General features: G+C 58.2%; 2 protein-coding genes across 2 annotated transcripts; both read right to left on the bottom strand.

The window, feature by feature from the left end:
- Nucleotides 1-214: 214 nt before the first annotated feature.
- LOC142075837 (C-C motif chemokine 19-like) lies at nt 215-3,505 on the bottom strand. The gene is made up of 5 exons (XM_075137820.1): nt 3,398-3,505; nt 2,515-2,680; nt 1,233-1,356; nt 777-873; nt 215-235 (listed from the first exon to the last, which is right to left on the bottom strand). The coding sequence occupies exons 1-5, from the start codon at nt 3,503-3,505 to the stop codon at nt 215-217; spliced, it is 516 nt and encodes a 171-aa protein (XP_074993921.1).
- A 5,394-nt stretch (nt 3,506-8,899) lies between these two features.
- LOC142075400 (C-C motif chemokine 21-like) lies at nt 8,900-11,924 on the bottom strand. Its single transcript, XM_075136652.1, has 4 exons — nt 11,808-11,924; nt 11,101-11,221; nt 10,797-10,983; nt 8,900-10,458 (listed from the first exon to the last, which is right to left on the bottom strand). The coding sequence occupies exons 1-3, from the start codon at nt 11,872-11,874 to the stop codon at nt 10,812-10,814; spliced, it is 360 nt and encodes a 119-aa protein (XP_074992753.1). The 5' UTR covers nt 11,875-11,924; the 3' UTR covers nt 8,900-10,458; nt 10,797-10,811.
- Nucleotides 11,925-12,586: the final 662 nt, after the last annotated feature.

Below are 12,586 nucleotides of genomic sequence, written 5' to 3'. Positions count from 1 at the left end.
GGCTCTGGTCCAGCAGCCCCCGGCTCAGCCTGACACAGATTGCTGGGTCACACCGGAGACAGAGGGAAGAAGAGAGAGCAGGCAGGGCTCTGCCCAGCCCCGCACACTGGAGTGAGTCCCAAGGAATGTTGGTCCTGTGGCTGGAGGTGGAAACAGGTTAGCTCCATTAACTTCAGATTCACAGCTGGGAGCCAGCCACAGGCTTCTTCGGAGCCTACTTGCCTTGGGGTTTGGCCTGGGGAAGTGAAAAACACAGCTGTGATAAGTATGATCCTCAGGGCAGGAGCCTCCTGAGGGTCCCTTCCCCTGGTCAGGGTGGTCACTAAGGGGTGACCTCCCCTGGCCAAGCCATGGTGGTAAAGCAGGGACCTGGCAAGGCTTGCAAAGCACCCACCAAACTCATCGCAAGCCCTCCCCATGAAGGTGCACAAGTTACAAACTCCAAGCTTGCAGGGCAGAAGTTGAGAGGGTTTGCTCCCAGTGTAGCACCCATTGGGCTCGCTGTAGCACCCGTTGGGCTCAGCTCAGGGTGGCACTGGCTTGGCAACAGCCCCAGGACCGCATTTATTTGGGGTGGAAGAGGGATTGCAGAGGAGCCAGACTGGTTCCTGTTGGAGGGAGGAGGGATGGAGACCGAGACGAAGTATCCATGCCTCGATAGAGCGTGTCCCAGCTCTTCCCAGCAGCCCAATCACACTGGGAAAAGCCTGTGTGGTGGTGGATAAATCCAGCCCCAGACTGCCCTCATTCCCAGCTGAGCACAGGGCTGCTCTTACCTTCCTGGCAGAGCTGGCGTCCAGCCTCTCTTGGAGGCGAACCACCCACGGGGCTTGGAGGGGGGCACAGAGGAGCTTGCCTTTCATGGTGATGAACCTGCCAGGCCCATGGGAAAAAATCCAAGATGAGGTGAGCAGGACACCCCGGGGATGCTCCAGAGCAACCCAAGCTCTCACCCGCTGCCTCCCTCACTGCCCTCCTCCATCTCCACCTTGGGATGACTTTCTTCCCTGTCTTTTGTCCCAAGTTTTCCCCTCCTGGCAGGTCTGTCCTGCTCAGCCTCTGATCTCCACGGTCTCTTCCACAACCCTCCCTAATCCCTCGCCCCCAAACCCAGCTCAACATACCTCCTTCACCCTGCTCTGCCTCCCTCCCTGTCTCCCCAGGGTCCATCCCTTGACCATCACCACCTGGGGGCTCTTGTCCCTCAGCCATCACCACCCTGGGGCTCTTACACGGCAGCCGGGATGTCGCAGCCATCCTCCACCAGCTGGAGCCGGTAACCCTGCACTATCCGTCGCGGGATGGGCGTCTCCCTCGTCCGCAGGCAGCAGTCGAGGACGTTGTTCCCGCCATGCACTGGAGGAAGGAACACACCATGCAGGCTCAGGTTGCTCTCCCCAGATCGGCTGCACCTTCACCCAGCTTCCCCGGAGGGTGCGGGGGCTGCGGGGCTGCCCCGGCAGAGCGGGGCAGGATGGTGCCCGCCAGCGATGCCCTCGCGCACCACCTCGGCTGCACATGCAGGCAGGAGCTTTATTGCCCCCATGCCCCGGCGCCAGGAGCCCTTTTCCTCCTTCCGACAGAAAGCAAACGAGGTGAGAAACAGCAGATGGGCAGCAGGCAGCCCTTCTGCATGCCTGGGTCCCTCCCGCCACCCCGGGGCCAGCGCCAACTGGCAAGTGGGGCAGGATGGGGGTCTTCACCCCGCTTCAGGATACTGTGACACTGAAGACGCCCATTCCCGAAGGGCTGGGAATGGCTTCAGCTGTATTTGCTGAAGCAGTCATAGGTTTTGCAGCTACCCCATTACCAGCTTGCCCCACACCGATCAATCCTGTGACAGCTGAGGGAAACACCTCTGCACTTCACTGTGGCGTAGGGGAGCTTGGTCGCCCTCCAAGCAAATGCTGTGTTCACCGTTAATGCCCCTTAAGGCTGGCAGTGCCCCGGGATGCCTGTAACCCCAGGCAGCAAGGTGTGGTGCAACACCACAAGGAGTCTGGACTCCCCAGCTCCCCGCAGCAGAGCAGAGGGCTTGGTGTCACCCACTCAGACAGCTGTGACGGGCGCAAACCCCGTGTTCAACACCAGCAGCCCCTCAAACATGGGCTCTGGCCTAACACACGCCTTCCCTCCGGCTCCCACCCCTGCCACTTGCCCCCAGGCTGCCCCAGGCCAAAGGGTGGCAGGGATGCTCTCCCCTGGTGTGCTGGGGAGAATGGGACCAAGGCGATCCCAGTGTGCACAAGCTGGGCTGGGGCACTGGGAGGCAGGATCGCTCCACGGCCTTTCCCAAGCACAGCTTTCCAGCCCCAGTGCCCTGCAGGCTCCTGCCTGGACTTTGGGCAGGAGTGAGTAACCCTCTGGGACAGGTTACAAGCAGAGGATGCAGGAGGGCTACGACAGAGCCCCAGCCATAGGTCCCTCTGAAAGTCTGCTGGAAAGGCAAAAGAGAGCAAGAAACTGGATCCTTTCCCTTCTGCAAGAAAGGCAGCCTGAGAGGTTCCCTCTTACCGTCCAGGGTACATCCCAGCACCAGGAGACTGAGGCAGAGAAGATGCAGTTGCTGCATTTTGCTGCTGAGACTGGCAGAGGATAGGCTGGAGGCAACGGTGCTCCAGGCAGGAGAGGTGAGGTCTGCACGGCTTCCCTGCGCTCTGCTGCTGGTGCTCCACACTGCCTATTTATCCTTCCAGCCCGTGGCTTTCACTTTCTTTTGGAGAAGAAGGGTGGGAAGTTGCAACAAGTCTTGCCACAGGCTGGATTTTAATCTTTGAGCAGTTCCCGAATATCCCGGCTGCTTTCCTTGCAGCCAGCTGCTCTGTGGTCCCAGAGCCAAACACCCTCCTGCCCTCTCCGCTGCCAGCACCCAGACCGCAGGGGCTGCTGGTCAGGGCCAGAGCAGCTCCAGGGTCCCTTCACCCTGCGAAAACACCCTGGGGCCCTGGGCAAGCACATGGGTGGTCTCACCCCATACATTTCCCTGTCCCTCCTCCAAGACATCTCTGGGATGTTCCATTAGATATCGCATAGGCTCAACCCACAGATGCTAGGGGGAGAACTTGCCTCAACCCCATTTTTGGGGGTATGTACCGGTACTGGGGCAATGCTTGGCTCCCCCTGAGCCCCCCCATCTGGTCACAGGAGCATGGCTGGCTCCCCCTCCCCTCCCCATTGCCTGTGTGGAGCTGGTGGATGGAGGAGAGCCCAGCCAGCACGCTTCGTTCCAGGGCCGCGATCTCACATGCCAAAAGACAACCTGGTTTCCAGGTTGTCCCAGCAAATGGGCTCATGGCCAAAGGCAGCTACAGAGCTTCCTGGAAACAGGTTTTCTCAGCACAAGAGCAGAAATCCCCCACAGAGGCTATGTGCACGGCGCAGGGTGCCAGCAGCTCACCGGTTGCGTGGGCACTGCAGGGAGTGAAGACGAGCGCTCCCGCTGCAAACTTTCACAGGAGCAGAGGGACGGGGGCTGTTTCTCCTTGGGATGGTGACTCACCACCATGCCAGTGCCACCTGCAGTGATGTCCCCTAACCAGCCTGATATGTACCATGTGAGATGCTGAGAGCAGCGGGGTTGTGCAGCCCAGGCAAGGAATGGTGAAGGGGGTCTCACTGCTGTCAGCAGCTGCCTTGTAAGGGTTTGGAGAGATGCCAGAGCCAGGCTCTTCTTGGAGGGGCCCGGGGACAGGATGAGAGGCAACAGCACCAGTTGCAGCCAGGGAAATTCTCATTGATAGTAGGAAAAATATTTCCCCCCAGGGATGAACAAATCCTGGAGCACGATTAGCATCCCTCCACCCTCTCCCTGGCTCCAGCTTCAGCCTGTCCTGGCACCTCACTGGAGAGCGCTGCACAGCCATTCCACAGGGACAAATATCTACCTGGGGACAAGACACAGGGCTGGGACTCAGGGACCTCAGTGGGACCCTGCGCTCCTCTCAGTAGTAGGAGATAGCAAGCTCTGCCCCTTCCCCACTCCACAGTAAGAAGCAAGAGGAGACTCCAGCCATACCACTGGCCAAGGTGCTCCATCCCTGCACTGGCATTGGCACCAGCCTCGTGCATGGGGTTGTCTCCTGCATCAGAAGAGCATTGCCTCCGGCTGCTCCTGTGCCCTGGCAAGCCGGCACTGTGCCAAAGGGTTTAGGTATGGGCAGGTGGGCAGGATGAGCGGCACAAACAGGATGTGCTAGCTTAACTTCCATCAGCACCTGCCTTCCTCTAGCACTCACAAGCTATTGGAGAGAAATCTTGGCTGGCGGAAGGGGAATTTAGGTGGCAGAGGATTAGTGTCAGTCATCAGCCCCGGCCTCTCTGCAGGTTTTGGGAGTGCAGCTGACTCTGGGATCTGGTCTCCACTTGATCTCCCTGGGGCACTGCCAAAGAGATGCCACAGCAGGGAGGGCAGTGGCTCCTCCCTGCTGATGCTGGTGGCCAGACCTCCAGGTACAGCCGCTCCTAACGCAAAGCTGGGTCCTCCCTGGGGGCTGGACTGACAGCGCGAATCCCCCTGCAAAGATGGGGCCCCAAAAGCAGAGCCCTGACCCACTGGTGAGGGATGCTGGGGATGCTACCTGACGGCAAACCCTCACCTCCTTGCATGTTCGGTGGGTTTGGCAGCTACCATGCTCGAGGACTGGCAAGGGCTGCTGGGGGGTGCTGGGGGTCCCATGGGATGGGACTGGTTGCCGCGGCAAGCGCGGGGGGTCCCCTGCCGCTTCCCTGGCATGAGGGTCTTCCACCCGCTGCTGGCTCCCGGCTGGTTGTGCACTGAAAGCAGTGTGTCCAGTGTTGGGAATACATCGTTCTGGGGGTAAACCCCTTAACCGCCTCTGGCTGCAGAGGAACCCCTGCTCTCGTGCTGCCCGCAGTCCCTGCTGACACGTGGGCAGGAAAGAGAGTCTCTGCCTCCTCCCAGCAGCTGTCTGGGTGCCAAGTGGGTTAAAGTACCACTGCTCCAGGCGCCTCTGCTCCCCAGGAGGGGTACCGGAGGGTGAGGAAAGGGGCTTTCCGCTCTTGTTGTGAAAGGGGAAGGTGACGGGTTCTCCCCCCCTCCACTGGGGTCAGTGGGATTTCTAAGAAGAGAGTGGTCATCTCTGAAGTGCATCCCTGTGGCATGCAGGGAGGTCACCCCATCCCCCTCACAGGACTGAGCCTTGGGGACCAGAAGAGACGGCACAGATGGGGAAGAGGGTATGTTTCAGGGTCCAGGCTCTTCAGAACCACATGCAGGCAGGGAATGGGAAGGGGATCCAGTGTGATTTGGGAAGAGGAGAGAGCATCGTGTCTGCTGACCCATTTAAGCTTCATCCAGAGCAATCTGGGAGCGCTGGAGCTCCAGCCCAGCAGTGCGAAGCATCCCTGAGCGCTCACCCCTGCAGAAGCCTCAATTGTTAACACAATTGTTAACAACTGTAACACAGTTGTTAATTAAAGTTGAAACCGTGCATAGGGGGAGGATCCCCATGGGAAATCCAACCCATCAAAATGTAAATGGGCCGTGTGAGCATCACCTCCATCCCTGGTCTCTCCTCAGGGAGCAGCAGCCACGCTGTTACTCTCCCAGAGACCTGCCAGCTGCGTGAGCCCCCAGGGCAGCGGCTCCCCGCTGGGCTTGTGGGCTCCGGCATGCTCCCCGGAGTGCCTTGCGGTGCTCGGCTTTCCACCTCCAGGCTACGGAGCTGGAAGGGGCAAAGGGGGAATTTCAGCAAATTCCAGGCACAGCTAGTCCCTGGGGCAGGATCTGGCCTGGCTACATTCACCTCATTGGGAAATACTGGGCAGACATTGCAGCTGTTTCAATTTCCCTTGCATCTCCCGGCACAAAGGAGCCTCCTGCACGGCTCCCATTGCAGCCCCAGTCCCAGTGCGGCATGGGGACTGGGGCCACCACCAGGCCACAGCGCTCGGGGCCCCATTGGATCTCCTCTAGCTGAGGGAACCCAGTCAATCTATTTAAATGGAATTAAGGAGAAGAAAAAAGCAAACCATGACTTTGCTCAGAGAGAGTAAAGATGGTCCTGAGGGTCTGGCTAAGCGGTGCCAATTCCTGCTCTGTTAGAGCCCATCTCTCCCTAACGCTTATTGCCTTCAGTGGCATTGACGTTGAAGTCACTGTAGGTGATGGGCAGCAGAGCCAAGACCCTTCAGCTGGTCCCATTCAACTCCACCCAGGTGAGCACTCATCTCCTGGGGTTCCTGCAACGCACATGGCCCTCAGCATCATCTTTGGGCTGCGCAGTCTCCCAGCTGGGTGCTTCCTGCAAATGTCCTTGGACATCCTGTGATGGCACTGAGATGGCGGCGGCCGAGTGGGATGCCCTGGCTCCCTGCCATCACTCTGCCTGTCTTCCTCTCTGCAACCTCTTCAGGGGTTTCAGAAGGGGATGGCTGGAGAACAGCTCAGAGACCTGGGCAAAAAGCAGCCCGTCAGCAATTTCCTTGTCATCTCCCATGTGGCTTGGCAAGAAGGATGCCCAGTGAGGCAACTCATCTGTGGACAGATGGTGAGCAAAATCCCTGAAGGCTGCTCTCTTTCACTGCTCTGTTGGCTCTTAAGACTGACACCAGGCAGAGGAGGCTGTGGGGTTCTTAGTCTGGACACGGCTCATGTTGGCCCTGCTGCAGGACATCCTCAGAGGAGAACAGATGCTCTTCCACCACTCCGTGGAGACTTGCAGACCGAGGCAGGTCTGCAATCCCCAGTGGGATGGGAGGCAAGCAGAGGGATGTGGGGGTCTGGGCAAGTGGAAGGAGGACTGTCAGCACGAGGACACACCAAAGCCAAGGGGCTTCAGCCAGCAAAATGGAGGATGGGGGAAGGAGGGCACTTGGGAGATACATGTAGGTGAAGAAAGGGTTGAGAGGAGGCTCTGGGCTGGGGAGCTCTAGGAGAGGATGGGCGCCAAGGGATGGCTGGGACTGGGAAATACCTTGGGGCAGGAAGGGTGGGAGTCCCTATTGCCCACCAGCCACTTCTCCACCTCCTCTCTGCTCTCAAGACTGTGGCAGACCCCAGGAGGGCAATGTTGGTGGAGAGAGCACCAAAAAACACCTTGAAGCTTCAGTTGGAAACCACGGCCCCTCTAGCACCCACACAGCCCCAGAAACAGCCCTTGGCACCCATGGGGCTGCTGCAGCATAGCCGCCTCCTGCTTCTCCAGAATGGCACAGGGCAGACGGACAGACCCAGTGCAGATGTCTCCAGGTGAGCCTCGCTGGAGCTCAGCCCGGCGTTGCAGCCCAGCACGCTCCACTGCCGGCACAAGCCCGGAGCACCATCTGCACCAGCTAACGACTTCAGCTAATCATTTGGCCCAGGTTCAAGACTTCCCTTTTTTTGGCTGCACTCTATGCTTTCTGTCTTGCCTGGTTACTTTCTGCTGTCACCGAAGCCTTTCTGCTCCAGGGTGGCCGAGCTCTACTAACTTTTTGCTCTGCTTGACACGGGTGCAGTTTTCTTGCCTTCCCTGCAAAATGTTGGGGGGGTGGCTCGTACAGCCCTTGCACACCCACTGCCCCGGCACACGCTGCACCGACCCAGCCCTGTCTGTGCACATGGGGCAAAGCAGAGGGTTTGCCCTGCCATGGGGTACGACTGTGTGAATCCTCCTCTGCTGCTTCACTGCTGCATCGTCATAGAGCATCTTCTTTACATCGCTTGGCTCAGCTGGGGTCTGTAGATTCAACTTCTCTATAGGGAATGGGTTTTGGCCCCTGCTATGCACTGCAGATCCCAGCCCATCACTTCTCCCTTCAGCCTCTCAGAGGGAATCTCCTCAGAGGTGTTTCCCTGGTGCCGTCTCACCATGGCAGCACTGAGGCCACCTGCCTCGCCAGCAAGAGGCTCCCACTAACCCCGACACCTTCTCTTCCTTAAAAGCAGAATTTTGCAGGAAAGATGGAAGTGGTCTGCAAACATTCATGAGCGTGCAGGCACGTGACACATGTGGGGCTGCATTTGTGCATGCGTGTCCGTGCTCATGCCTGCCTTCCTGAGCAGATATCTGTACCTCTGGCGCTCTTCTACAAACCCTGCTTTTAGGGTAAATTTTAGGGTCAATTAGAGCACCTCCATGGGCACCTTTTTTAACCTGTCTTAGCCTAAGGCTCACCTAGCATTGTAAATGCAGTGTTTACATCTGCAGCCACCGAGACACCAGGATACATTTCACGTGCTGGCTCGCTCTTGCCATCTGCTCGTGCTCTGCTGTTTGTGGTTGCAGACATATTCGGCTGGACCTCATTTCTAGGGGGTTTTTGCAATCATTTCACAATCCCCTGACACCACGATCAGCACAACAAGGAGTCCCGCAGAAGGCAGGGCCAGCCTCGCAGCGCTGGATGCAGTGCATCTCCAGCAAACACAGGGTTGCCTCCAGCCCTCCCACGGCAGCCCCGGCTGACTCCCAGTGTGTGGGTGTCAGTTCCCAGGCTCCCAGCAAATCCAAGGCCAGAGCACAGCCTCATTAATAACTTGGTTTAATGCTCTTTTCCCAAAGGAGCGGGGAGCACAGAGCCCCTGCTTTGAACAAGCAGTGCTTGTCCAGGGCGGCTCAGAGTCAGAGGGACAGGCTTGGACAAGAGCAAAAGACACCGGGTACAAAACCATTTTGTGCCCCTGTGTTTGCTGGCATCTTGGGACCTCACGGTGGGGACAGCTGAGCAAACAGGATGGCTTCACCTTGCTGGGCAACACAGCTGCAGGGGGGACTTGCACGGTCCCCCTCCCCTTTGCCAGTAGCTCCCAGCCCCTGCACCCCAAGGATGCAGTGCCCAGGGGGGCTGCAAAAGCCAGGACCTCAGGGATGATGGTGTGTGGGGCAGGAGAGCAGCCTGCCATGCAGCCCTTCCCACCCCGCCAAAGCCCATCATAACAGACAGAACAAGTGAGTTTGGTTGTAAAGGATATATTTTATTGCTTTGCATCGTGTCCAAAAGCCAGTCTGGCAGACGGCTGCGTGCTCCCACGTGGAGGAGAGGGCAGCACGGAGCCAGCTCAGCACCCGTCCCGTACTCAGGGCCGGTATCTTGGACTTCACAGTTTCTTTACACAGCCTTAAAATAATAGACCTAAACGCCTGCCTAATAAAGCAATCAAGCCAGATAAACGTGCTTGATAGAAACACTCAGCTACAAGCTTTACTCCAGCCAAACACAGCCTTTGCTGATACTGTTAAGCCCCGCAAATCCTGTTATAGCAATTATATGACTTAATAGACCTTTACTGACCAAAGTCCACGTCTGAAGTCTCTGCAAGCAGATAGCACTGAGGCTGCGGTACAGCCCTTCAAGTTGCTCCTTCTTGGCATGCTGGAGGGGGTTTGCAAGCACAGGGAGATGCTATTTTCCCTGCCAGCCCTGTCCTAGGGATCTGTCCCCCCTCTACTTGCAGTCTCAACTTACGGTGTCCTTGGGTTATTGACTTCTCTTTTTACTAAAGGTTTGGGATAGAGCTGCTCTCAAAAGGCTGCAGCGTGACTGCGATGAATTTTGCAAAGTCTTCTATTCCCCCACCTGCACAACCTCATGTGCAGTTTTCACCATGTGGGCTTTTCAGACTTGGGAAGAAAGTATATGAAAGTTTCTCTTTTTTTCAGAAAGCTAAGCATTTGGCTTAATAACGTCTGAATCTCTGACAACAGCAAAACCAAGGGAGATGAAAGGGTAAAATTCCACTAGAATGAACTTGTTCTGATTTCATTGCAATTTTGTACCTAAAAAAAGAAAAAATTGAAGGGACAAATCCTGGCTATATTTCTCCAAACTACACTGCAACAGCATGCGAAGGGAAAGCCTACAGCAGCCCAGACATAGAGCCACACTGTTAGCCCCTCTGTCCCCAAACTCTCCATCTCAGCAGCTATTAATTGCCCTGCGAGGAAGCGCTCAGCAAGCAGCTGGGGCAGGACCACAGGGACATGGGACCTGCATAGCACCCCACAGCCCTGCAAGCCAAAAAGGAGCAAACAGGTGAGAGGGAAATGAAACACAGCTGTCGTTTATTTGGTAGAAAAATAAGAGCAATCTTCCAGAAAAGCCAGCCTGCAGCATAAAGGGTACTCTGTGAAGCACAGGGAGCCAGAATTAGAGCCCTCCAGGAAGACTGAATGAAAGCACAGTCTTTAAATATAAATACAAATGTATAAAACCCCCAAAAAAAGTCATAGGAAAAGCTGCCATCCTGCCAGGCTACAGAAATCCCCTCTGGTGGGAAGGCTGCCCACTTCCCCCTCGGGGCCATGGCTCAGCTCTGCGGAGAGCACCCAGCCGATGCAGGGGGTCCCGGCTGGGGGGATCTCTGCGGCAGGTTTGGCAGAACCGAGGGGGCTGCGGAGCAGAGAGCAGCCCCCTCGGCCACCCCCGTCCTCGCCCCGGGGCCGGCGGGCAGGTGGGCGGTCTGTGGATGTCCATTGCCGGGCGGTAGGTCGGTCATCGGTGGGGAAGGCATCCGTCCTAGGGGAGAGGAAGACAAGGAGGGGGTGGTGAGGTGGAGAGGGTCTCAACAGGAGAGCCCAGCCCAGCCGGGGAGCCATTGCCTTGCATGACGCGCCTTGCCCATCCCTAAGCATTGCCTTGCCCCAGCAGCTCTAGAAAGAAATCTGATTTTAAGGCAAGCACAGACCAGGAGGGAGCTGTGCCCCAAGTGCCTCCACGCTCCAGCCACAGCTGTGGTAGCCCTCCCAGGCTCGGCCCTGGGAGCTGGACGCCTGCCCTCCCATAGGGAAGGATCTGGGATGGGGGGCAGCACCTTCACCCCATCACCCTGCTGCCCCCCGCTCTTCCCCGCCTACCTCTTCAGGCCTGACTTAGACCCGCTGCCGCTTCTGCCGCTTGGGTCTGCCCCCGGGACGCGGGGAATGTCCCTTCTTCTTGTCCTTCTTGTCGTTCTTCACCTTCTTGTCCAGGTTCTGCATCAGCTTCTGGACAGCGGGATCGGTGGGAGAGGCGCAGATTTTCTTATTCCTCTTGGTAGTAAACCTGGGGGTGCAGGCAGAAAGGTTTGCTGGGGGGTGGGCAGGGGGGAGGACATGGGGAGGGAGGGCTTGGCTGGAGCCAAACTGCTCCTGGTGGTCCCAACCACAGCGGGGTACTCACACGACAGCACGCAGCATGCATCCCGACTCGGGTCCCTGGAGGCTGTAGGACTTGACCCAGCTGCTGGGGATGGCTTTCCGGCTGTTCTTCAGGCAGCAGTCCGAGGCTGAGCTGCCAATGCCTGGGGGCAAGGGGGGCACGTGGGATTTTGGACCCTCACCGAGCCAGGGCACCTTCCCAGCCCCGGGGAGCACAGCACGGCTGGCTGAAGGCACAGGGCTTGCTTGGTGTCATTCGTGGGAAAGATGTTGGGGCAGCACATGAGGGTGGGAGCTCTCAACCCCAGCACCTGGTTACAGGTCGGACCCTGCCCCAGGGATACGTGACACCAATTTCACTGCCAGTGGAGGGAAAACTGAGGCAGAGGTGGACTCTTTGAAAAAGGGACTGAACCTCGTTCTCCTGCCTGCACCATTCAACGTGGAGTTCTGCTGCCCCACCAGCCGCGTGCACACACACACATGCTCCCAAGCCAAGCAAACACTGTGAGCCAGCGCCGCACACCCACCAGGCATGCACACCTCCCCCCCCCCCGCACGACTGCACTGCAAGCTCCACACCCCCAGCCACGTACGCATCCAAATGCACCACAAACATCCACAGTGCACTGCAACCCCACTACCCAGCACCCTGCACAGATCCCGCCGAGCACCCATCCCCTGCCCCATCCCACCCACAGGCGGGCAGGAGGGCTTCGCACCCCTCACCTTGAGCCCGGGCGATGAGGAGGGTAGCAGCCAGCAGGAGCAGCGGCAGGAGGAGGCGCAGAGCCATGGCGAGTGTCGTGGATGCTGAGCTGGGCAAGGCTGGGGAGCAGGACACACGCTGCTGCCTTGTGCCGAGACTGCTCCTATTTATCTCCAGACACTTTGCTTTCATTTTCAACGAGCCTGGCAGGCAGCCCACCAGCCGGCCGAGGGCTGGGTGATGGAGAAGCGAGGGGGTGGGGGATTCCTGTAAGTTGCGAGCCCCCCTTTACGGACGCGTCCTGTCTTGTTCCCAGCTGCCCATCATGGTGCGGGATGCCAGGTGGGGGGCATACCAGAGACCCGGCCCCCATCATGGCTAGATGAGTTTGTGGGCTCCTGTTTCCTATCCGGTCCTGCAGCCTGCCGCTACCTGCTCTCGGTGGGTGGGGTGTTGCTGCTTGCCTGTTTGTTCCCCAGAGAAGGACCCTGGCAGGTGGCCAAGCCATTAGAGAAACCAGGGAGTCAATCTGTTTTGCTTCCCCACTTCGTGCTTTGCTCCCAAGCCAAGCCACGCACCCCACACAGGTGAGAAGGGGCTGAGGGTGACCCCACATCCCAGCCCCCTGAGCCTCCATCCCCATCCAGCTGCCTCGGGGGCCTCCCCAAACAACTGAGCACATCTGTAGGGCTGGGATGTGCAGGGACTGGACTGCAAACAGGGCTGAGGGAGATAGCACAGCCCACCGTGTGTTGGTGCTGATGCCAAATTGTGGGGAACTGAGGATGAGTGGGGACCT

Source organism: Calonectris borealis, chromosome Z, assembly GCF_964195595.1.
Source record: "Calonectris borealis chromosome Z, bCalBor7.hap1.2, whole genome shotgun sequence".
Lineage (NCBI taxonomy): Eukaryota > Metazoa > Chordata > Aves > Procellariiformes > Procellariidae > Calonectris > Calonectris borealis.
This window is presented reverse-complemented; position numbering and strand designations above follow the sequence as displayed.